At 51.1% G+C, this 26,421-nt stretch overlaps 1 protein-coding gene across 2 annotated transcripts in view; it reads right to left on the bottom strand.

Moving 5' to 3' along the window:
- ARHGEF2 (Rho/Rac guanine nucleotide exchange factor 2) overlaps positions 1–26,421 on the bottom strand; it is a 124,745-nt gene that overhangs the window by 48,943 nt on the left and 49,381 nt on the right. The window contains exon 1 of one of the 2 annotated variants that reach the window (XM_054010807.1): positions 8,983–9,228. The exons of the other annotated variant lie outside the window; for it this stretch is intronic. Within the exon in view, the coding sequence (XP_053866782.1) occupies positions 8,983–9,045 (63 nt within the window). The 5' untranslated portion in view covers positions 9,046–9,228. Of the gene's footprint in view, positions 1–8,982; positions 9,229–26,421 lie in introns of those variants that run through there. 2 annotated transcript variants of the gene reach the window in all.

Below are 26,421 nucleotides of genomic sequence, written 5' to 3'. Positions count from 1 at the left end.
GGGTTTTTTGCTCTGGTTTGGGGTTAACACCGTGAAGTTTATACCCAGCTCCCTCAGAAGACTCAAATGATTCAGCCCAGGCGACCTGAGCGTTCGGGTTTGTAATGAAACTTGTCAGCGGGGCACTTTGGCTGGGTTTGAGGTCGGGCGGTTAAAGTAGGGTTCTGTTTTACAGGGTTGTTCACGGTGGCAAGAGACTCACAAGCGCAAGTGTCTACAAGGCCAGGAGAGCCTGGAATATAGCCTGGGATATTGACTCCCTGGTTCCTGCTCTAGCCATTACACCATGCTCCCCTCCTAGTACCGGGAATAAAACCCAAGAATCCTGACTCCAGGCCTCTGCTCTAGCCACTAAACCATACGCTCCACGCCTAGCTCTGCTCCAACTACTAGACATCACTGCCTGACAACTCTACCACTAACTAAAACGCCCAGAAAGGTTGCTCCCCACCCTGAACTTTAAAAAGGAAAGGGTCGTGGGGAAGTCAGGACTACTGGGATCTATCCCCAGTTCTGAGAGGAGAGTATGATTTTGTAATGTGGGATGGGGGGAGGGCAGAGATGAGGACTCCACACAAACCTCCAGTGCAAGCAATCACCTCTGTGCCTCAGTTTACCTGTTTGTACAATGGGGGGGGGGGAAAAAATCACACACACACACCGGCACTGTAATGGTTAATTCATCTGTCTCAGAGCCTTGGATGAAAGATGCAACAGGAGCAGAGATCATTGGTATTAGAGGGTCTGAGCGCTGTGGGAAATAGGTCTCTGATTTGTACCCGACCTCAACAGTGAGGGGCAAGAACACCGGAGTGGAACAAACACTAAGAGAGGTGGAGAGGGAGGACGACGACCGAGAGTCTCTACAGCCGTTTGTCTCTCTGAACAATAGCTCACGCTGCGCTGTCACCACTCGGCCATTCCAGGCACATGTGGGACCCACCAGCCCAGGCAGACGTTTCTAGAAGCAGCCACCTCGGGAGGACAGAGCCACCACGCTGAGAAGGGAAGTCACTCGCTGCCTCTTTTCTATCCCCGACTCTGACCTCGATGGGCGCTATGGGTGTTCGGCCTCTTGGGAAGCCAGCCGCTGTGAAGTGCCCGGAAAGCCAGCCAACCCCACGCTAGCGGCCACGTCTGAAAAATCCAGCCCCTGGTGCCTCAGTTTCCCTCTCCTCAACGTAAAGCAGAGTGGCTAGTGCTGAAATTGGCTTGGTGAAGTACAGCTGAAGTATCATCACTCGGGGGCAGCAGATGAGCAGCTGCGGGTTTGGCTGGCAGACAAGCCCAACTGGACAGATCAGCATCACTGGATTACAGTAGAGCCCAACTTGGAGAAACGAATTCCCCAGGTTCCAACTGATCGGATTCAGTGTAGAATACAACAGCCCGAGGCGGTCGGAGCTGGGGAGATGCGCATTGGGGAGGCAGAGAAGCAACCACAATGGGTGAGGAGCGCCGACATCTGGGCTCACCTTCCGTGGAGCGGCTAGAACAGGAGACTGGGAGCGAGGACGCCTGGGGTTCTGTTTCCCACTCTTGAGGGAATGCCGTGCAGTGACTCAAACAAGTGACTAGGAGTCAACCTAGTTGCTAGGTTCCCTGATCTCAGACATCAACAGTTCACTTGAATAGAGCTACCTGCCTAATCCAGTTCAGCGAAGCGAGGGAGGTGTGAGACAGGTAGGAGGCGGCAAGACATTCAACCCACTTCGCCTCCTCAGTCTGGCAACACCATGGCGGGGGCCGGGCAGGTTTCCTCTTGCCCATTAGGTGTCAGGATGCGGGCGACGCCGAGCGGGCTGGTACATTTCCACAGCTCACGCCTGTGTCATCCTGCCCCCGGGAAGCCGTTCCGGGGCGCAGTCATCTGGACGAAGCACGGCTCATGCACAGAGCAACTTAAGGGGCACGCGCGTCTTGCCTCCTTCCTGCATCCAGCTGTGGGCTGAATGAGGGCCTACCTATTCAGCCCAGCTAGGGGAAAACAGCATAGTCTAGGGATCTGGACTGGGGCTCAGGACACCTGGGTTCTACTCCCACTGGGTAACTCTGGGCCCCTGGTTGTCCTTCCACCCTTAGTTTTTTAGATTGTTCTTTGGCGCAGGGGCTGTCTCTCACCAGGTGCACGTACAGCACCTAACGCAATGGGCCCGGATCTCAGCTGGGGCCTCTTGCTGCTGCTGTAATATAAACCATCCACAGCAGCAAATTATTCGGCTGGTTGTCCCCATAGCAAGCAGCCTCCCACGGTCAAGACTGCGGCTCCAACGCGACTCATCCAATGTGCCGCTGACTCCCTGCGTGACAAGAGTCACCTCCAGGTCATCAGGACCACGGATCTGATTGTCCTTTCAGTAACTTCCGGTTGTCACAGGGTGGGGTGGCGGGGGCAACTCACATTTCTGTTTTGACAAATAATTTTTTTTTTTTTAATTTGTTGAAAAAAGAAATTGGATGGAAACTTTGACCCGCTCTAGTCCTGATTTTCGGAAGAGCCCCTGTCAAACACCTTCTGAAATCAGGCCGGATCTGCCATTGAAAGTTGCACTCCTAGCTAGAGTGGTTACGAGTGTGATTTGTTTTTTTAAACCAACACAGGTATCCCGGTACAAGCCCTAGTGTTGACATAAACCAGCACAGTTTAGACCAGGACTGAGAGGTCTCAAACTAGTCCGCCCTCCCAAAAAAGTCACTGGTCCCCTTTGGAAAAATCTTAGCCCTGTTTCACTTTTTAACCCATCCGTTATCACAGCCAAGCTCGCCTCTCCCCTATGCCCCTCCAATAGCAACCCAGCATGGAGCAGGGGGAAAATCCACTGCCTCAAAACGTTAACCTCCAGCTTCTAAGGAGTTAACAGGAAGAGACAAAGAGGGCCGAAAAAGCTGGAAACAAATGAACCTCCATCGCTGGCTCCCTACTTTAGCAAATCCCAAAGGAGGCAGCGGCCGCAGCTCCGGAGAGCGCTCCTTCCTCCAAAGAGACAGCAGATCCCTCAGCCTTTATCTGCAACAAGAACCGGCCCCAGCAGTTTCAAAGGGGGCCATTGTTCCAGGGGTAGGGACAGGTGGTCTCTCTGCACAACTTGACTGGCCCGTAAGCCAACGGGAGCATAATGAGCACAGACGGGATGCGAGACGCTGCTGACAGATCTCAATGATCCTCGCCGTTTCAGGATGGTTTATTCATGGATTTTAAGGCCAGAAGGGTATGACTGGTATAGCAGAGCGGCAGCTCTGCTGGGAAGATTGAGAGTTGCTTAAGGGTCAGCAAATAGTTTTTTAAAGTGCCTTGAAATCCACAAGCCACCTTGGTTTGTCTTGCAAATTGCTGTACCTCATGGGGATCCGGTGTAGGGTTAATGGCCCAAATTTGGGGCGTCTCAAACAAGGGGCTCGGTGATAAAGCCCCCCTAAAAATCACATGACATCGGCTTACCTGACCAGTGCATTGCACGAGCCAGAGAACCCACCCCAGTGATTCCTGCAGGCAGGTGGGTTTTTAAGATCCTATCTCTAGCAATGGGACCAAACTGCAATTTGTAAGTTACAGCTGAAGCGGATTAACATCAGAGGCAGTGCTGCTGAGTCCCAAGACTTTATTGGGAGTCTTGCAATTGACAGTGACTTTTTTTTCTTAAAGCCCCAGCTCCTGGAGTCAGGTGATGATGCAAGAATCTCAGCGTTTGTTTAAAAAAGGGACAAGTTTCTAGACTGCAAAGAAAACTTGAAAACACAACCCCCCAAACCTGAATGCAAATCAAAAGACACCCCCCCTTTTAAAAAAGAACCTTATGATTTTTAAACCAAGACTCACAACTTTGGGGGGCTTGAAATGTTTTGGGTCAGTAATACGGTGCATGCTTCCAGTGCCTAGCACACGAGGGCTCCGGTCTCAGTTGGCCACTGAAATAATACAAATGAATAACAAGCCCCCCCCCAATTTAGATTATTTCACCCCTTCTCAAGAGGATATTTTGCTCCTTATCACCTTCCCCAGACATGCCTGTAACACAACAGCACAGCCGCTCTCCAGTTCCACTCCCCGCAGGACAGGAACAAAGCAATCTTTCAAATGCCCAGTTCCTTCCTCCCCTTAACTTTGCAACAAAAGATGCCCTCAAACCCAAACAGGCAGGGAGAGGCCGGCAGAGTTTCAGGGGCGGGAGATCCAGCCAAGGCAGAGTTTGACCAGGAGCACAACTGGCTCCTTTCAGGCAGGAGATGAAAGCAGAGGCCCTAGCCTCAGAATCACAGGTTCCTCATTCAGCCCCCATGACTTCACCTTTCCAGCAAGACCCCAGCTCACAACAGCCCCTTTATGCCAGATGCACGATGGTGCCGGTAGACGCAAGAGGCCCGGTATGGAGTAAACAAGGCTGAGCCAGCATCGCCCGCCCCCCACCTTCAACATTCACGAGTCGGGGCCCTCCCCTCGCCGCAAAATCATGAGATTGGATTTGAAAACCAGGAGATTTTAAAAAACAGTAAGAAGGCAGAGATGCTTTCAGTTGCCCTTAGAGTTTGAGAATTGGAAGTGAGGGGGTGAGAAGGGTGTCAAGTGTCCAAGCTTTTCTCTGCAACCATGAGAGACAGAAACTCATAGGGGGGGGGGGGGGAGGGATTTAAAATGAAAGCAGAGGTTCAGGCCTATTTCACAGGATTCCAGGATCTGAGGATTTAAGCAAACATACCAAATACCGAGTGACATGGGATAAAAACCGGGGGAGTTGCTAATACGGGTCCACCTCCCACACTCCATCCACTTCTGAGTCAAAGCGGTTTCTAACCCTCGCTGTCTATTATGCCCAGTTTCTCCCACGGTGACTCCACACCATCCCCAGCCCGCTCCGGCTTGGTCTTGGGTTTCAGACGCCAGTTTAATCACTCTCTCTCTCACACACACACACACACACACACACACACACACCAAAGTCCCAGCAGGGAGTCCTGAGAGACAGGCACTAGGGCGTTGCCCCAACCAGCTGCCCCCAGAGCTGGAATCTCCAATGCCAAGGAACCTCCATCTTAAGCAGAGATGGGCCCAGAGCTGCAGAGAGGGACTTTCCCACGGGGTCCAGATCCACAAAACGTTGGTTCCACCCATGCGGAAGATGCAGTCAGCAGCGGTTCACAGACCCCTCTCCCGAATGGCTCCCCCATGGCCCATTCCCAAAAGGGTCATGGCCCCACATTCAAGGCTTCCACCACCTTGGATCCAGGACCAGACCCCCGCTCTTCAAAATCCCGGCAAATTCATTCATCCAAGGTCATTTTCAGGCACTTCTGGGAGCAACTTCAGCAGCCTCTGGTGCCCAGCGTCTCTGCTAGGAAGCCAGACCTCTCAGGAGATGCCCGGTGTGGCGTTCCTCATCCCCCTCTCTGCCTGTCCTTGGCAGGCCCCGCTCAGCCAAAAACCTAGGGCTCTGGCTAGCAGAAGAGAGGGGGTGGGTGTGCTTGGGAGGGCGGATTGAGGGGAGTTGACAGAGATGCATGGGGAGATCCCAGGCCCAGGCCACCACCACCCCTTGCAAGCTAGCTCCCCGTAGCTTTGAGTGGGGGCGACTGTTTTAAAGACCGTGACAGCTGGTGGCAGCAGTCTGCAAGCAGGGAGCGGGGAGTCAGGAGGGGAAGGTGTCAACTCGCCAAGCGCCTGGGATCGGTCATACCCACTGCAGCTCTGCCCCCAACCAGGCCTCCTGGGAGAGGAGATGCATTCAGACCCCAATCGCACCACAGCTGCCGCCCGGCCCAGCTGGGGTGTGGCAAGCAGGGTGCTGATGAAATCATCCGACATGCAAACCACCACTTCCCCCCACATCCCAATACGCAGCCGCTCATGGCCAGCCCGCCCCTACCAGACTCTGAGAAAGCCCCGCCTCAGCCTTTTCTTCCCAACATGCACCGAGGGCTGCTAAATTTGAACATCCCATCAGGAGCCGGCGAGCAACAAAAATCCAAATCTGCACATCTAAGAACTCTGACCGCAAGGCGGGATTGAACCTGGGAACTTCAGCGCTAAAAGGAACCCAGGGAATGCTCTCCTAGCAATGCCATTTGAGGGTAGCAGTTGTAGGTTCTTAGCCCCCCCATGCAGGCCAGCCACCAGAGGGGGACACAGAGCAGCACCAGTTGATAGTTAAGCCTGAATCCCGGTGACACATTCTACAGATAGAGAAACTGAGGCACGAAGGAGGTTGGACACCCAAGAGGACACGGTGAGGCAGTGACTGAACTGAGAATAGAACCCAGTCGTCCTGACTCCCACTCCTCCGTTCTAACCACGCTGGAACCAGGAAGAGAACCCAGGTGTCTCTGGCGCCCAGTCCCCTGTTCTCACTACTAAGATACATTCCCCTCCCAGAGCCAGGAATAGAACCCAGGAGTCCAGATACTGACGTCTTAACCACAGCTCCACCCTCCTTCAGCGTCAGCACAGCACCCACCTGGGCCTGCTAATCAACGCTGCTGGCAGAACAGTCGGCTACTCGCGCCAAGCGCAGGCACCAATCTGCCCTTCCGAGAGACACAAGCATCCTGCCAGTCTGCCGGGTGCAGCGTTTCCCCCCCTGCCTGTTCTCATGGCACCAGCTGGGGCCTCAAAGCTTCCCATCAGCCAGCAGCCAACAAAAACACGGCTGCTCTGCGTTTCGAGATACCAAGGTCTCATTTCATCAGGCTAGCTATTGCCTCATGAGCTGGCACGGGAAGGGACACGCCGCCCCCAACTGAGCTACGGTTCCCTTCTCAGCCTCCTTAGCACTGGAGCAGCTGGGGATGAGCAGGGAGACCTCCTCCCAGTGGCATTTCTCAGGTAGACACCCCCTCCAGCCCCCTTCTCCCCCCCCCAGCTGATCTGCCACTATACTAAGCTTCAAGAGCAGAGATGTACCCGGAACCCAAACCTTGGTTCCAAGCATCCTCATGAGATGGGCTTACTGACTCTGTGCCGCCTTGGGAGAGGCGCTTCAGCTCCGTGCCTCAGTTTCCCCCACCTGCAAAAGGAGGGAGGAATCATCCTTCCTTTCAACTACCCTTTGTCTATTTCGTGTCTCACGAGGGGTACTTCCAGCACCAATCACGATGGGGGCCTGTGGATGCTACTGTAATAATAAATCAAAGGTCCCTTGACACTTCCAGCTGAAGGAACTGGTATATTACACCACACTGAGGCCTCTATCTGCCAGATCGGTGTAAAGGGACCCTGGTAGAAAGGTGGATCAGGCCCAAAAGCATGAGGAAGCCTGGAATCTGGATCAAGCCCTGAACCCATCTCTAGTTTGGAGACACCCAAGAAGGATAAAGCTTATTATGAAATCACAGGTGCCGGCTTTTTTCCTGTCTCCAGGCCCCAGTGTTTGCAATGATCCCCTATTTTATTGGTGGAGAGAGGACTCCCAGATTGCTTGGATTTCATCTTGTGCAGCCCCCAAGGCCTGCTGGCAAAGGGGGCCTTGGGAGGCTGGACAATAGCAGCATTTTAAGCTCAGTGCTATTTTAACCACCATGCTGGGAGCATCACATGGCTACGGAAACCACTTCATTGTGCCTGGCCGGAGCTGATAAATAGCCCCACGTGGCAGCAGCTACAGTGTCACCCCTGGGGTATAAAAACAGGCGGGAGGGGGGGAAGCAACAAGAAAGCAGCGGTGGGTGGTTGGGTGGGTGGAAAAGGGGGTATAAAAATCCCCTTTCTCAACTGCACCACCCAGTTACACTGCATCCCAGGGCTCTCCCCTCTACAATGGGGCTGGTGCAGAATCCAGAGTTCAATCTCTGGATTTCTCTTGACAAAAAGAACTGGTAGCACATTGTAGCCTGGGGGTGGGGGAATTCAAATACACGAACTCACCCCTTGCCATGAATATGGTATTGTCAAATGGTCCTCCCGCCCTGCCTGCCCCCAACTCGGTACCAGCACCCAGGCCCGAAGTTCACAGATCCAAACAGGAACCCCCCGCAGAATCCAGATCCAAATGGGAACCCCCCCCCTAGAATCCAGATCCCGGCTGATGGATCTGGCACCCCCTCCACACACACTTGGTAAGTTTTCTTTTTTTAAAACCGCTCCGTCTTTGGGGTTGCCCAGCCCAGCCCCTTTGCAGGCACCATCTCCCCAGCCTAAGTGGTTTTGCAGATGCCTGCTTAATAGGAACCAGCTACAGGGGCCCTTCAGATACAGATTACTCCCCCCCCCCACCCCCCCACGAGGGAAGGGAGAGCTCAGACCAGACAGTGGCTGAGCCACAAAGAGCAGAGACAGACAGAGTCTCTCTCCAGACACCAGTAAAGTTCCCTCCTTGCCCAAGACTTGGGATTCCCCCGCTCCCCTAATGGCCGAGAGACCCCAGCGAGCTGCTAGGCAGACCAGCATGGGGGAGGGGGGGAGGTTTTTCTCCATCACCCCCACCCCTCCAGAGCTGAAGCCTGGAGTCAGAATGCCATGTGTGTGCCCGCGTGAAGTGGGTCTTAGACCATTTCTCCTCACCCCACCCACACCCCCACCCCGAGCTTCGGGTGGAAAGCTTAAAATAAAGGATTCAACTTTCAGATCGGGCGCAGGAAGACTTAAAAGGGGAACAGCTGCCTCCTCTCCTCCCAGATCCCCCCCACCCTGCGCCCCACACAACTGCCCCCTCTTACCCAGATCCCCCTACCCTGCGCCCCAAACTGCCCCCTCTCCTCCCAGATCCCCCCCACCCTGCGCCCCACACAGCTGCCCCCTCTCCTCCCAGATCCCCCCCACCCTGCGCCCCACACAACTGCCCCCTCTTACCCAGATCCCCCTACCCTGCGCCCCAAACTGCCCCCTCTCCTCCCAGATCCCCCCCACCCTGCGCCCCACACAGCTGCCCCCTCTCCTCCCAGATCCCCCCCACCCTGCGCCCCACACAGCTGCCCCCTCTCCCCCAGACCCGACCCCCCCACACCTTGGCCCCTTCCCAGAAACCCCAAATAGTGCAGAGGGGGGAGGGCACCGACCTTCCACGCGATGTCCTTTGTCCGGTCAATCCTGGTCCTGGCCAGCGATTGGATCCGAGACATAGTCCGGAGCCCCAGGCTCGGGAAAGCCGGATTGGCCCCCGGAGCGGAGCGGAGCGTTCAGACGGCCGGCGCTAGCAGCAGGGACCTCAGCCCGGCTCCGGCGCAGGAAGTCAAAGAGTCGCGGAGCTCGAAACGCAGCTCGCTTATTCAAAACAGTCTCCTCCTCTCCGGAGCCCGGCTGGGGCCAGCGCCCACCCACCTCCGAGCAGCCCCGGAGAGGCCGAGCCTCCCACGCCGGGAGGGGTGAGTGGGGCCGGCGGTGGGGAGGGAATCCCCCATCAGGGGCCATGGGGTGGGGGAAGCTACCGAAACTGCCTCGCTTGAGCTGATCTTTGTGAGAGCGAGGGAGGAGCCCAGCCCCTGAACTCTGCCCTGGGCAAACAGAATCAGAGCTGGGCTTACAAGGCGGCTCCCTCGGGATCGGGGGCCACCAGGGCTGAGTTGAAGGTCGCCAACCCTCTCTGGAATCTCTAGGAACTCAAGATTCATCTTTAAAAGTTTATGTCACGCGAGGAAACCTCCAGGAAGACATCCAGCCCAAAGTGGCGCCCCTGTCCGGTTTATTTACTTATTAGTGGTTTTGTTTATAGTAGGGTCTTTCCCTTGTTCAGGGCTTCATTTGTCACCAGAGGTGCTGGGCTATGAACTGCCAAGCCAAAGGTGCTGGGGGCCTGACAAAAAGCACTGCCCATCTTACCATTCCTGGGGTTTAAGCCTTGAAAAGGGGGCTTAAAACAACACAGACAACCCAACCACCCCCCCACATAACCCAACCTCCTCCCCAGATCCACCACACGCCCCAGCTCTTCAGGGAGTTTAGACCGAGACCTGGATTGAAACTAAGGTGGGTGACCAGACAGCAAATGTGAAAAGTCAGGGCAGGGCCGTAGCAACAAAGAACGTGGCCCCCTCGGAACGGTGGCCCCCTCTGAACATAGGTCCAGGCGGGGCCCCTTACAATGCAGAAACTGGAATGTGGTATTTATTTTGCCACTTTTAGGGGCCCCCTTCCTTGCGGGGCCCCCTCCGCTCAGAGGGCGCTCGCTACGCCTCTGAGTCAGGGCGGGGGGGGGGGTAATAGGAGCCTATACAAGAAAAAGACCCAAGAATCGGGACATCTGGTCACCCTAATTGAAACAGCAACTTCCAATCTCTGCACCCATCCAGTCTGCAGCCCCCAGCTCAGAACAACCCACCGGCTTTGGGGAAGTTCCAGTCCTGACCCAGCAGCTGGGAGGGGTAGCATTGCAAACAAAACAGAGTCTAACTGGCATCCGATCGTCTAGCTGCTCCCCCACCCCCGGCAGTCACTCATTTACCAAGTTACATTTTACAAGCCAAGGTGTCCTCAAACAATGGAAGAGTTAGGCAGAGAGGGCTAGGCCGAAGAGGAGCTCTGATGGCGCACACCTGCACAAGCACTGGCCATCCCAGCCTTCAGATAGCAGAGTTTGCAAAGCTCTTGAGACGGATAAGGAGCTCATAGCTCACCTCTCATTTTGGCCTGAAATGCAGCTTCTTCTGGGGTGGAGTACAACAACTGGCTATCACCACCCAACAGGAAGAGAGGGGGAAAATACTCTGTCTAGCAGCAAATGTACACAAACCAGGAACCTGACCAGGGCAAATGCCTCAAACAGGCCACTGGATTTTCAAATGCAGGCAGAAAAACCTGCTTCAGATCTCTCCTGGAATACCCCAACAAAGCGTGAGTGGTTTTAACTGCGTAAGGGGGAGGGTTGCAAAGGGCAGATCAGCAGCTGATGGGATTCAAAGGGAAGCTTGCAATCCACACTGTGGGGGGGCGGGGATGGAGGTTCACTCTCAACAGGGGCTTCCTGGCTCACTGCTGGGACAACAGTCACTCAGGACAATAGCCTAGGAAACCCAGTAGTGGCTGGTGCTCAGAGGTTGATAAGGGAAGGGGCCGGAAAGGAGGACACACATTCAGGCTTTAATTTACATGGGAGGATACGTCCCCGTTGCAGCCATGGGGGTAGGTGCACCAGTGCAATCCCGTAGCATGTCAGAACTCCTGAATCCTCTTCGCAACGCTCTGTGAATTTAGAGCAAACTGCTTCCCCAGCTGTGAAATGGGGGTATACAATATTCCCATCATGGTAACACCTAGGAACCCCCATCACGGAGCAGGCAGGGCCCCCGTGGTGCAAGGCACTGTATGAACACAAAACTAAAATATGGTCCCTGCCCCCAAAGAGCGTCCAATCCACCTAACAAGACCTAACACACAGGAGGTGGGCAAGGCTGGTTTGCAGGGCGCTGTGGCAGCGCTAAGCTTCGGCATCTTGCATTCTAGCAGCATGATCAGAAGGGAGCAGGTACCTCCTTAAGTGGGTGATTTTTATTAGTTTAGCATAGTAGGTGTCAAGAACTGCCCACCAGAAATATTTACCATGCACATGAGGAAGCTTTCTGGGTCCTAAAAAACCTAGGATGTTCCTGATCGCCACCTACTGGCACTTTAGCTATTAACCCACTAGGTATGTACCATATCCCTCTGTACACACACCCCACAAAAGACAGTCTGTTCCCTGGGGAAACTGAGGCACAGAGCAGGGAAGTGACTCGCCCACGGTCAAACAGCAGGTCAGTGTCAGAGCCAAGGATAGACTCCAGGCCTCCCATATCCCTATATCCACTAGAAATAAATTAATTCAAGAAGAAAGCAGCCAAAAAGAGAGAGACAGAAAGCACCTGTCTCTGGTCACCTGTTCTAATCACGATCAGCATTGAAAGGCACAGAACTGCCACTCCTTTCTGATTATCAATACAGCCTGCAGCTGCAGGGCAGGGCTCACCTGGATCTTCAATGGGCTGATTAACAACCTCATTAGCTGCCAGGATGTCCTCACCTGCTGTTTCCATTGACAGAGACAAAAACTTCTGTGAGTCTCTCTGCCCAGGCCGGCCCATTTCTCTTGACAAACCAGAGGCCCCAATTCCAAATTCACATAAAGGAGGTCCTTTAAACTGCAGCAGTCTAGGGCCCCTACATAGAGCCCAAGCGGCACAAAGAGCCCTGCTGGCTGAGGTCGGGCAAGTCACAGTCTTGCTCTGTGCCTCAGTTTCCCCATCTGTAAAAAGGGGGATAATGCTACTGACCCCCTTTGCGAAGCACTCTGAGGTGTAAGTATTATTATTACTGTACATTAATTAGAATCAAGGCCCAGAATCTCTTACAAAAGGAAATCTAAGGGCTCATAGATTCTGGAAAAGAAACAGGAAGCCACGTAATTGCTTCTGAGAAACAATCTTAAAGTTAGACAATGCCAATGTACAATTGACTCCGCTCCAGAATTCCTCCTAGATTATTAGAAGTGGAAGGTCATAGCTGTGTTCCTGGAGAGGTAATTTTCACTGGATACATTATATTGTTTGAGATTCACTCCATGGGCTGAGTAGATGCATTAACCTCTTCGCCTATCAAAAATGCTTTTCATCTAAAGGACCAGAACGTGTTTTATAAGCAATACTTTTTAAACTTCCGTGTTGCCATTCTTGTTTTTACAGACGGGGTAAACTGAGGCATGGGGACTTGTGCAAGGTTAGCCGGAGAGCGATGGAAGGACCCCAGGAATTCTAGAACCCCTGTGCTGCCAACTGTCATGATTTTTTGGTGAGTCTCATGGGATATTAGGAGGTGTTTTGGTTTAAAAAAAGCGTACCCCGTCTTCTGGAGTCATGTCATTACAACAGAACCTCGGAGTTATGAATATCAGAGTTACAGACTGACCAGTCAACCACACATCTCCTTTGGAACCAGAAATACACAATCAGGCAACAGCAGAGACGAAAAAAAAAAAAAAAGGCAGCAAATACAGTACTTTGTTAAATGTAAACTACTAAAAAAATAAAGTGAAGGGAACATGTTTCTTCTGCATAGTAAAGTTTCAAAGCTGTATTAAGTCAATGTTCAGTTATAAACTTTTTTGAAAGAACAACCATCACGTTTTGTTCCACATTACAACCAACCTCCATTCCTGACGTGTTCGTTACTCTGAAGTTCTGCTGTGTGAGAGAATCTCCACTGTCATTTAAAAAACAAATACCTTTGTTTACCTGATTTAAAACAAACAAAAGGAAGTATTTTTTTCGCAGGCAACCTGTGGAACTCCTTGCCAGAGGATGTTGTGAAGGCCAAGACTATAACAGGGTTCAAAAAAAGAACTAGATACATTCATGGAGGATCGGTCCATCAGTGGCTATTAGCCAAGGTGGACAGGGATGGTGTCGCTAGCCTCTGTTTGCCAGAAGCTGGGAATGGACGACAGGGGATGGATCACTTGATGATCACCTGGTCTGTTCATTCCCTCTGGGGCACCTGGCAATGGCCACTGTCGGCAGACAGGATACTGGGCTAGATGGAAATTTGGTCTGACCCAGAATGGCCATTCTTATGTACCTAGCTAGAGATTGTATCACACTTGTCATCTGAAGAAGTGAGGTTTTTACCCACGAAAGCTTATGCCCAAATAAATCTGTTAGTCTTTAAGGTGCCACCAGACTCCTTGTTGTTTTTGTAGATACAGACTAACACAGCTACCCCCTGATACTTTTCATCAGTAGATCTCAAAGCACTTTACAAAGGAAGTCCGTATTATCCTAATTTCTAGCCTTCACGGCTGCAAAGAAAAGCTTGAAAACCAGAAGGAAAATAAAAAGGACCCCAGCATTTCTTCATTTTCCTTTTGATTTTTAAGTCAGTCTCATTACTCCTGGGCGGGCCAACATGATTTTTGATTGCCTGAGGTTCGCAACTTTGGAAGCCAGGCCTGCGCTCTAGCATTCAAGCGGGAACAACCTCTCATGGGATGCCTGGTCTCCGCCGAGCTAACGCACCGTGGTTTCTTTTACCTGCGAGATGTCTGGAATTTGTTTTACAAGGAAACAATCAAAACTTATTTTCTCTAAACTGACCCCTAGACAAACTAACAGTCCCTAGCTAAGGGAAATCAGCTTCTTAGAAAAATATAAACTGATGAATTATGCCCCGTTTTCCACCATTTGTCCATCATGTTTTTCCCAAGCCCTTTTTGCACTGATCTGTGGATGATCTTCCGTATGCATCTTAACAGAGTAAACCGCTATTGTACGCTCCCTTCCCTGGAAAGATGCGTTTGAGACACGTATCAACACCCTTTAGGTGGCCAAAATCCTCCCGTCTGCCTCTAAACATCACAACAAAGAGTAAATATTCTGCAAGAGCATTAAACCCGGGTGGTCCTGCTGTGGAGCGTTTACATCTTGTGATCCCACAAAGGCAAGATAAAAGCCGATTGTAAGCACCAGCCACAGCGAGGAGGAAGATTTAAGAAGGGTGACTTTTAGAGTTTATTTAACCGCACAGACACACAGCCCTAAAAACCACCTCCTTTATCAAATGACTCAGCCTGCCAGCTCGGCCCAACCATGGGAACAGTTACCCCAACGCAACAGGAGGAATCCGGTCCCCAAACGATATCACCTTAAGAAGTAGTTAGATCTACGCATGAGCACTATTCCTTCCAAAGAATTTGGCCAGCCCTGCTTAGGAATATGAGCTGAACTTTCCAGCCCCAAGGAGATTTGGCATTGCTCTTGCAAAATAAGCAATCGTGTAACCACCACCAGAATTACAGAGATGCTAAGTGGGCCTTCCAGAGAAGGCTATAATTACACTTGGAACACGAACGGAGAGGAGGCACACACATCCTGCCAGACACGCAGACCTCTGTTTTGGAAGAAAAGAACAGATCATATTGATCAAGATTTGAGAGAGCGCAGCGTGGACAGAGGTGGCGAGCGGTGTACAGAGTCAAACATTCCCCAAGTCATTTTCTCCTCGAGCAGCCCAGTCACTGTCATCTTTGTTATTTGCAAGATTCCCCCAACCAGCCCCAAATCAGTTTACCAACGGAATACAACCTTGGAAGAGGATTGTCCAGCAAAGTGCCGGAATTGGGATATCTGCTAAGATCCTGCTTTATCCTGAGGCAGGGTTGGAGCGTGGCATGTTAGACAGGCTCCCAGACTAGATAGCTTATTAGATGTGGTATTCCAAGAGACAGCCCAGTGTTTCTCAAACTGGGAGTCCCGACCCAAAAGGGAGTCATGGAGGAGTCACAAGGTTATTGTAGGGAGGTCATGGGATTGCCAACCTTACTTCTGTGCTGCCTTCAGAGTTGGGAGAGCAGCAGCTGCAGGCCAGGCGCCCGGCTCTGAAGGCAATGCCCTGCCAGCAGCAGCACACAAGTAGAGTGGCAATACCATCCCATGCCACCCTTACTTCTGCGCTGTTGCCTTCAGAGCTGGACAGCCGGAGAGGAGTGGTTGCTGGCTGAGGGCTCAGCTCTGAAAACAACAGCACAGAAGTAAGGGTGACAATACCATACTATGCCATTCTTGCATCTGCACTGCTGCTGACAGCGGCTCTGCCTTCAGAGCTGGGCTCCCGGCCTGCAGCCGCCGCCCTCCAGATGCCCAGCTCTGAAGGCAGCGCCGCTGCTGGCAGCGGTGCAGAAGTGAGTGTGGCAATACCATGATGCCCCTACAATAACTTTGTAAACCCCCCCCACACACACATCCTTTTGGGTCAGGACCTCTACAGTTACACCACCATGAAATTTCAGATTTAAAGTATCTGAAATCACAAAATTGATGATTTTTAAAATCCTCTGACTGAAATTGACCAAAATGGACCATGAATTTGGTAGGGCTCTATTTATATCCCAAATTGGGATGGAGACACACACACAAAAAGAGTCCACCGCAGGAGTTTGCTTCACTTCCCCACATCCACGCCCAGCTCCTAGGAACTGACGGAATGGATCAGACCCCTGGTTTATCAAGTTGGGTGTATCTGACAGTGGCCAATGCGTAATATTTCACAGGAAGACCAAAAAAAACCAACCACACCATGCGCCAGCCCAATCACCTAGAATGCACTTCACTTGTTCAGCAAGACGGCTCTTGAAAATTAAATGGATACTCATAATGTAGCTCCAACACATGGGTTCTCTCAAAATTGTTACAGCCCAGAGGGTTTCATGAAAAGGAAAAAGAAAAAGCACGATTATTTCTCAATCCACCAATCTGATGGGGAGAAATTTGAAAAAAAAACAACAAAAAAAATCAGTTTCTGTAGGATCTATAGAAGCATCTTGTGTTGCAGAGCTAGCAATACTAAAACAAACTTTTCTCAGGACTAGGGAGAGGGCCCTGGTTATGCTGGGAGCTGAAGAGAAGCCATGTTTAAGTGTTGCCAACTTTGCATCATTTTACCATGAGTTTTGTGATATTGGGTGTATTTTCTTAAAGCCCCAAGTCCTGGAGTCGAGAGAGAAACCGGGCTTTCATTTAAAACATAAATAATTAAAGGTCTCGAGAAAAGCTTGAAAAGGTGACCCTAAAGACAAAAAAGCCCCTTGTATTTAAGATCACAATTAAAAAAAAAAATTGCAGGATTTTTGAATGCTTCAGGTCAGTAACGTGGGAAAGAAGGATGGGGAGTTTGTCAGCGACACAAGGAAGCTAGACTATGCATGATTGATATCAAAGCGCATCGCGTGCCGTTTGGGAGAGCCTCCCAACACAAGCTAGCGAGCATCTGAGGCACATCGGGGTTACTTCTGCGACAAAATTAACTCCGAGAACGTGGCCCCAGACAAGTCGTGCTAGGCAACTTGACTCTGCATAGACTGAGAACATCATGTTTAACATCAGGTCAGTTGGTTGTGGGTACCCTGATCAAAACAGGATGACCCGCAATCAACTATCGAGGTGAGACATTAGCTACACTAACAGCAGAGACAAGCAGAGTCAGGTTAAGCTAACTTAAAGGTTCAGAAAAGGGCAACTAAAATGATTAAGGGTTTGGAACGGGTCCCATATGAGGAGAGATTAAAGAGGCTAGGACTTTTCAGCTTGGAAAAGAGGAGACTAAGGGGGGATATGATAGAGGTCTATAAAATCATGAGTGATGTGGAGAAAGTGGATAAGGAAAAGTTATTTACTTATTCCCATAATACAAGAACTAGGGGTCATCAAATGAAATTAATAGGCAGCAGGTTTAAAACAAATACAAGGAAGTTCTTCACGCAGCGCACAGTCAACTTGTGGAACTCCTTGCCTGAGGAGGTTGTGAAGGCTAGGACTATAACAGAGTTTAAAAGAGAACTGGATAAATTCATGGTGGTTAAGTCCATTAATGGCTATTAGCCAGGATGGGTAAGGAATGGTGTCCCTAGCCTCTGTTTGTCAGAGGGTGGAGATGGATGGCAGGAGAGAGATCACTTGATCATTGCCTGTTAGGTTCACTCCCTCAGGGGCACCTGGCATTGGCCAGTGTCGGTAGACAGGATACTGGGCTAGATGGACCTTTGGTCTCACTGGTACGGCCTTTCTTATGTTCTTCACAGTCATGTTCTAACCCAACCTCATTTCTAGGGAAGACAAGGCTCAGACGATACCGTCCTTGCCCTAGCTCGCAAACCGAGTCAATGGCACAGCTAAGAATAGAACCCAGGAGTCCCGACTCCCAGACCACCTTTGCTCTAACCCTTAGGAAACACTACCCCCAGTTTGGCAGCCCAAGGGTGGCTAGCACTAGTTAATACGGCTTCTGATTAATTGCTTATGCTAATTCTGCGTAAGCAGGAAGCTAAAAGATCGTTAAAAAGCATGACAAAAGCCAGAGGCAGAAGTTTTTCTCAGAATGGTTACTCATTGCTTGCAAGCAAAAGGAGGGGAAATAAGGGAGCGCTTTAGGAATCAGCAAAGCGGCTCTCTGCCATGGATAGAGAACGAGAGCTGAGCTCTTGGGGCGGGGGGAAGACAAAGGCACTGGATTCGTTCCAGTTTTGCATCATTCATGTGTAAAATCTGCAGAGCCGGTTTGTAGCAAAGTGAATATTAAGACGAGGCTGATACTTCACATTAATAATTATGGAAGGGCTGTTAACGTCTCTTTAAGGAACAGCGAAAGACAACGACTCGTTTCCCAGTTTGCTGCAAAGTGCAAGAATTTGGGCAACCGCTCTAGAAAATCTCACTTGTTTCCCTACAGATCTCAGAGCGCATTGCACGGGGGGGGGGGGTTGAGGTGGAAATCTTTTTAAAGGTTAGAAATGAGCAGACAGAAACATAAGTTCTATCAAACAGAGGGCAGTCTAGCAATTCCAGTTATGGATGGATGAGGAGCCAGGACTCCTGGGTTCTCTTCCCAACTCTGGGATGGCAGGATAAATGACTGGCCATTGGGCCTTCTCCATTCTATTTCGGACGCGGCAACTAATTTATCACATGACTATAATCACTTCATTCTGCCTCAGTTTCCCCATTCTTTAAGAATGGGATAACATGTTATCTACCTAACCTGGGCTGTCATGAAGATTAACTACAATTTATAAAGTGCTTTGATATCCACACAATACTAGGTGCCACCTTTCATCAAATGATTACAAAGGTGAGAAAGTTTTAGCAACTCCATTTCACGTGTGGGGAAACTGAGGAACAGAGCAGTTAAATAATTTGACATCTTTCACACAGAGTGCCCGTCGCTGAGCCAGAAATAGAACTCAGGTGTCCTGATGGCAAATCTCACCACTAGAAAAAAGCTCCTTTTGAAAGACAGATAAATACCAAGCGTTATTAGTACAAGTGTAGCTGAAGATGGACATTTAGAAATTAGAGCGAGACAAGGTAGGTGAGGTAATGTCTTTTATTGGACCAGCTTCTGTAGGTGGAAAGGACAAGCTTTCCAGCTTCACAGAGCTCTTCTCATTTAGAAATTAGATTGCTGGTGGATTCTTTAAATCTACTTCAACAGCAATTTTACTGGTAAACCTACAATATAATCTGAAATACAAGGGAGTGGGGCTTGCTTTGTTTGCAGGAGGAGTGGGGAGAATCCAGATTAATAGACGAAGATGAAAGAGTTTTGGGGAAAAGATCAAAGGTGCAGAGAAGGGTCAGTTGAGGATTTTGGAGGGATTAGACTCTGGCCTTCATCCAAATGAGGATTAACTAATCAAAGGCAGGTGCCTAAACTCATTACAGCAAATCTCAGGGAAGACACGAGCAGAAGTAGCCACCACTTAAGGATCAGACCCCAACAGAAATCCAGGCTAAGTACTTGCCTGTGCAGTCAGTTAATTGGGTACCCAGGGCCAGATGGTGCTGATTTACATGACTGTAAATCCAGAATAACTGCACTGGTCTGACACCAGTGTAACAGGACATAGCTATGCCCACGTGACCAACCAATAGGGAGAGGGGCAGCCTCTGAGAAACACAGTCCCAGTGGGTTTGTACATTTGAAGTCAAGCTCTGTGTTACATTCAAAGAAAGAAAAACAGGTACATTTTAAGAGATACAGAGCCTGATCCAAAAGCCCATTAGAATCCCCCGCTGCCAGCGCCCATGAGTTTAATCACAAGCCATGTGATAGAATTAATGTTTCTTCTTAAAGCCCCAGCTTCTGGAGTCACGTGAGTCTAGGGGAATCTCAACTCTGATTTAAAAGAAAATAGTAAGTTTCTAGTCCTCACGGCTTCTTGGGAAAAGACAAACTCCCCCACATCGTAAGCCAGAAGACAAATAAAAAGAATCCTCAATTTTTAAAAAAAAATTCATTGCTTGTACGCCCCACTCATGATTTTTTTAACCAGTGCTTGGGGCTGGCCATACTGGGAATCAGTGGAAAGGCTCCCAGTGGCTTCAATGCTTTTATGATCAGATCCTCAGCGAGCAACAGAAACACATTCCCTAGAGCCATCCTGAGAGATGAAACAGTAACTTCAGAGCAGCCTTGCTTTACCCCAAATCGTTATTTATAGAAATCCAGGGGGCTGGAACCCCCTGTCTTCGTACCACCGTCTCTGCTTCCCCTCTTCCATCTCACCTAGCCCCAGGTTCTTTTCCAGTCCCCTTCCCAAAACCAGACCACCGGTGGCGCGAGCGCCTTCTCCTCTGCCGCTCCGAGCCTGCGAGCAGTCCCAGGAACTCAGCGCACATGTTCGTTTCACAGGATCGGGGCCATGAACTGCGGCTTGCTTCGTAGCTCTAAAGGCCAGAAGGGATCAGTTGGTCGGTGATCCTGCAGGAATTGCCAAGCAAATCTCTGTGGCATGGGCTATGCAGAAGGGTGATCGCAATGGTCCCTTCTGGCTTTAAAAAATTAAAATTAAAATCTAACACAGGCCAGCAGATTTCACTCAGCCCAGTGAGTTCGGCAGGCAGAGGCTTGAAGCCAGATCTCCTGAATGCCAGGGCAGCGTTAGATCCACTACAACCAGCCCCCCCCACTCCCCAATGCTAACACGCAGTAACTCCTGCTCTAACAAGTGACATTCGTCGCCTGCAGCCAGCATCAAGAAGAACCTTGGCTTGCCTCTAAATCTACAAAGAGGAATTTTGCAGGGGAGCTTTTTCTTTCTCCCTACTACACAATAAAGCAATCATCATGCATGTGGGAGTCGGGGGGGCGGAAGAGATCAGGGCAGAGAAATTGGACAGGTTAGACCTTAAGCCAATAAAGTGCTTTTAAAATAAATTTTTTAAAAAGGCACAGTAACATTCAACACTACCCAGCGTCTAAGTGAACCCAAGGCGAGGCCATGTGCGCATAAAGGGAAAAGCCAGCGGTACACGGCTTAATGAGTAACTGCTAAAACATACCACCGCTAATAAAGATACTCTCTACCAAGCCAGGAACTATAAAGTGCTACTGAGTGGAGTGTATATACAGATAGAGCCCCTCAGGGCCGGAGTCTTTATACAAACAAAACTCCAACACAAAATAAATTCATTCTGCCCCACAAGACGGGCCGGAAAATGCAACGGGCTGGACGCAGAAGAAAAACATTAGTGTTTAGACAAGAGCAGCAACGTTCTCACTCAGGCCTCTGTTCAGAACGGGGGAGAGGGGAAGGGGGGGCACTTTCCCAGCAAGAGAGCTAATAAAAGATTTACCTTCCCCTCTCCCTCCCCGCCGCAGTGAGGCCACGCCAATAGGAGTTTCCTCTAGCGAGTTAACAGAGAAGGATTATTTCCCAAATCACACAGGAGCAGCTGGAGTAAAGCTGGAAGTTTAAAGGGGCTGCATGGCCCAGTGGGAGACCCCGGCTCCCACTCCTGGCTGTCTCACCTTGGACAAGTACCTCTCAGTATCTATTCCCCCTGGCACAGTGGGGCGGACACTGGCCTGGCCCCCAGGAAAGCTAGGTTCTATTCCTAGATCTGCCATTGACTCGGTGAGAGACCTTGGGCAAGTCATGGCCCCACTCCGTGCCTCAGTTTCCCCATCTATAAAATGGGGAATTAATAAAGACTCCTTTTCCCCATTCCTATGCAGAGTGGAAACTCTTGGGGAAGGATCTGTCTCTCTACACATGTCTGGGCAGCACCCAGGTCGAACTCTAGCAGCTACACACATTCAAACAGCTAACATCTCCCCATCCATAGATCTCCAAGTGCTTTCCAGAGGAAGGCAGTACCGTTAGCCCCACATTAAAGATGGAGAAACTGTGGCAACATTACTTACCAGCGGTCACCCAGCAGCAGACCTAGGACTAGAGCCTTAGCCCCCGCCTGGTGCATTAGCCACTAGCCCATGGTGGCCCATGAATAAGGAAAGGGATTCGGAAGGAAACTTTTAAAAGCAAAAGGCTCGTTATCCCCCTGTCCTGTGCAGTCTGTGTGCTGGAGGACAGATTTACTCTCCTCTCTTTATTTAAGGGAGCAGCAAGACCCCGCCGTAAGGTCGGTCGGTGTCTCACACACACTTCTTTCCTCGCTGGGCTTTCACCCAGCCAGCCCGTTCGCAGTGGGCCCGACCCTCCCCGCCCCCTTTGCCGGAGGATGGTCAGCCCAGCTTCCGGGGCTGTGCAAGGGAGTCCAGTGAAAGCAGTTGCCTGTGTAACTTAACAGGCGTCAGCATGGCCTAGTGGCTAGAGCAGAGGACTGGGAATCAGAACTTACTGCTGACTTTGGCCAACTCAATTCCCCTCTCTCCAGCTGCTCCTCCTTTGGGCTGGGCTTCACCCATCTCTTCTACAGCCCAGGGACTAGCCATGCCGCATGTCGAGTAATTAGATTAGGAGGAGAGGGGCTGGGTCCCAGGACTCCTGGGTCCCACGCCCAGCTCAGTCACCACCTCATTCTGGGAGCGTGGGTGTGTCACCACACCGCTCCCTGCCTCAGTTTGCCTCGCTCTGGAATGGGGATAAGATACGTCACAGCGCCTTTTTCAATGCAAGCAATACTTGGGGGACCTTGGGGTAAAGGAGCGGAGGTCTGAAATACAAGCTGCTGGAGATGGGCAATCTCCCCTATGACCAATGGAGACCTGGGAAGGAATAAGTGGGTTTGAATGAGACATTCGGTTACCGTCACCAGAAACAGCATCTTCCATCTCAGAACCTGCTGAACCGGAAAAGCAGCCCCAGAGGAACAAGGACACCTGAGCGCTAGGTGCCCTGCGTCCAAGTCAACAGGACTCAGGAGATCGAGTTTCCTCTTCTTTTCGCCATGGGAACCAGCGCTGCTCCCCACTCCTCCGCCCCCATCCATCCCAGCGGCTGTCACCATCGCTTAATGAGATCCCAGCAACAGAACGTCCGTTGCCTGTAAGCTGAGATGTAACGCGGGCTGCACCGCCGAGAAATGGAAACAGTCCAGTCCTTCCTTTAGGCAGCGTTTGGGTCACCCAACCGGCTGAGTTAGACCCCGATCCTGCAGACTCACGAGTAACTTCCCACAGGGTCGTGGGTCCCATTGAATTACCGACACACAAGCACCTGCAAGATCAAAACCCTTAGACCTTGGCTATACGCCACAGTTGCATGTGACTTAGCTAAACTGATTTAAACAGGTGCAAATCCCCTTATGTGGACACTTAAATCTGATTGCATTTGGCTTAATTTGGTGTATCCTGGTTCACTATATTAAGATACCAATACGTAACTGGGATTTAAATTGAGGTAACTAATAAGAATATTTAAATATTAAGATATAATTTTTAAATTGAGATAAACTGTGCATAGATAAGGCCTGTGTCATTTGTGTGGCCTGGTATATTTCTAAAAAAACCAAACAATAAATCAGTAGATCTCCAAGTGCTTTACAACAGAGGTCAGGATTATTATCCCCATTTTACAGATAGGGAAACTGAGGCAAAGAAAGGCAGGGGGGAATGAGCCAGCAGTACAACCCAGCTCCTGACAGCCGCTCCAGCGCTCTAACCACTAGGACCCACAGCCTCCCCTGAAGTTGCTATTTTATTTATGCTAAGCTCCCAGAGAACAGAAGAGTTTAATTTGCAGTGTCCTTTGTTAGCAAGTCCAAACAAATGCCTCTTAACAGATGGTGTTAAGAGTTAAACAGAAGCAGCAGAAGGCATGAGAGAAATCAAGAACCCAACAGCAAGCGAGTCAGTTGGGAAAGAAATCAGAGGTGGAAAGGGCTGCAAAGGAGAAGGCTCTTGCGCAGATTATGTGTGGGAGCAGAGAGAGATGAGGCAAATGGAAAGGAACAAGGCCCAAGGAGAGGTGTATAAAGAAGGGGCTCTAAGATACACTACTTATTAAAGCACATGAAAGAAACAAGCAAGTAGCCACCTTAGCTTTACCTGGGATGGCGGCCTCCTGAATCTTTACCAGGTACCCACATGGAGGAGACATTTCTAAGGCCAAACCCCAACTGGGAGCTACCGTCTCTCTCAATTAATTAACCACTTCATCTTTAGACAGCCCACTGCTTTGTTAGCAGCAGCTGCCAACGCTAGCACCAAACGAGCCCTTTGGGGGATGGAGGGGGAGCGCTGGCTCGCTGCCAAGGGCGTTTTCATGAAATCCACTAGCCAAGAAACAAAGCCCACCCCTCTCTCGCACCGGGATGACGACACACGGCTGGTGTGCCAAGCGTGGGCACTCTACCTTCGGAGCTGAAAGGGGAAACACCATTCCTGCCAGGAACACTGCTACCCGCTTTGCAGCCAGCTGTAGGACAGAGGCTCATCCCACGTTTACAACTTCCTCTGGAGTGGCAAGACATGGGTTAGACCCAGTTTGCTGCGAAGTGCACGAATTTGGGCAACCGCTCTAGAAAATCTAATATCCTCTATGAGTGTGTCTCTGCTTCAGCGTTAGCTCAGCTGTTGCCCCTAATCCCCCTCCGGCCAAACCCTCTGACCTGAGCTTAGTGCTGCGTCCAATCCTGGGCTAGTCGGGGCTGGGGTTAGAGACTTTCGCTCTGCAGTGTGGACCCAGGCTAAACCCCACAGGTGCCGCTGCTCCTCCAATGCCTTCCCACAGCTTCCCTCTGCACCCATTACAGGTGAGTCCGCCCACATTTCACAGGGAACGAATCACAGAGCAGCTCCGCTCACTGCAGCCCAAAGAACCAGGGGATGGGCCCCCAGAAGGCCCAGCAACATACAGCAGCGGTGAGGACGCAGGAGCTGGACAGGGCTGCTCGCGCCCGAGCTGCAATGAGCCTGGGGGGGGTTTCAATCCCACCTCCCACTCTCCCCAGCCCACTTTGCACTAATGAGCCGAGAACAGCCCCCGGACCAGGGAGGCGGAACTGCTGCTGTTCCTTGCAGGAGTGTGTGGAGGACAGAAATTTGCTCTGTGAGATCTGCAGCACCTTTTCCCCGGGCGGGTGACACTGCCTCTGCTCCTAAGTCAGCGCACAGGGGAGACAAGGGTTAAACCAGTCCCTGGGCTTCCTATAAACAATCCATCCTTATGTTTACCAAGCAGCCTCTCAGGACTCCACCTTGCCGGGCTGTCTTTCATAAGGGGAGGACCCTGAGATGGAAAAAAGACCCATTTAGCCTCCTCTGCGGCGTGCAGAGCTGGGTAATTGCTACCTCTTTGTTCTGAGCCTTTAAATATTGAAGGCTGTCTCCGCAGGGTCAGCGGCAGCAGCGGGAGGCAGCATGTTAGGGAGTTGCGCACGCCGTGCTCTCAATCAGAGAGACTTGACGTTTGTTCTTTCTTGCTTGGGTCGTTCCCTAATCTCCATTAAACCATTCAAACAAAGTACTGCAGCATTCTTATGATTGTTATGAGGTGTAGTGTGCTAACAACTGGGAGCCCATGTCATGGCCCAGGCCACCTGGACAAACACCGAACAAAACCACTGTCCCTACTTCACAGAGGTTATAATTAATTTCCATAATTAAAGCATAGTTCCTAGTCTGATTGCCATGGCATGGCTGGAAAGTTAGAGGGTCCTACCACCGTGTTTGATTTTCTTCGGGAGTGTGGTCTCCTGGTCAGAGCTAAAGGAGGGGGGAATGGTTTCCTTAGGAGCCCCTAGTAACCTGTTGTCATTCCCACATCCATAGGTGGCCCCAGCTAATGAGGGAAGGTAGTGTGGGCTAGTGGTCAGAACACTGAACTGTGACGCAGGAGACAGCCGGTCTAGTCCTGGCTGTGCCACTGCCCACGAGCCTCAGTTTCCCCTCACACTCTGTCCAGTCTATTTAAACTCTTTGGAACAGGATCTCTCGCTATGTGTACGTCCAGCGCCTAGCACGCCGGGGCCGTGATCTCGGGCAGGAGCTCCAAGTGCTGCCGTCATACCTCTAATAATAGTTCAAGGGAGAATCAACAGCAGAAAAGCCGGTGCCCGCACCCTGCAGAGAAACTCCCGGCGCGTCAGATTAACACATGGACGGGTGGCTTGTTATTCCAGAGGCCCTGGAGGAGACCGGTGTCCGGTAAGATCTGCCGTCAGTGGAAAGCCCCTGCAGCGGAGCTGATGGGAGGTCATGTGCCAGGAAGTGGCCCCTTATGGGGAGAAGGGGAAGTGGCTGTGGGGGGTCTGCCTAGGTTAGTTTCCTTTTCGGAGGCTAGAGCCCTGGCGAAGAGGGTTATGAACAGCAGCTCCCTGGGGAAGGGAGGGGAAGACCAGGCTTAAATGGCAGAATCCAGGCCCCAAGCCAGCAGAGCCGCGAGTTCGTCCTCTTCACAAGTGCTTTCTGGGCTTGGCTGGCACCCCCAAGCTCCCCTCCACGGCACAGACGAGAGCCCGTTGGCATTGCTTGGTACCAATACCATGCTGCATCCTAGTTCTCCCTCATAAAAAGAATCAGCACTGTGTGTAAGGTGGAGAGTGGCTGGGATTTGATTAGATCCTGGGGGAGGGGGGTGTCTGCCGAGCACCAGCAACAAACCCCCCAGGCCTGAGGAAGCTAGGAACCCACCCCCCATAGACCAGTAATGCTGTGGCTCCCCGGCGTGTGATGCTACCAGATCCCCCAAGCTAAGCAGCGTCCTGTGAAAGGAAGGGGTGGCAGCTGAGAAAGGGGATTCTCTTTCCTTGAGTCAGGACCAGCTTCCCCCCTCCTGCCCCCTATGGGAGGGTTCT

The sequence above is a fragment of the Malaclemys terrapin genome, chromosome 21, assembly GCF_027887155.1.
Source record: "Malaclemys terrapin pileata isolate rMalTer1 chromosome 21, rMalTer1.hap1, whole genome shotgun sequence".
NCBI classification, from domain to species: domain Eukaryota; kingdom Metazoa; phylum Chordata; order Testudines; family Emydidae; genus Malaclemys; species Malaclemys terrapin.
The sequence above is the reverse complement of the archived record's forward strand: the minus strand, read 5'-3'. Positions and strand labels throughout refer to the sequence as shown.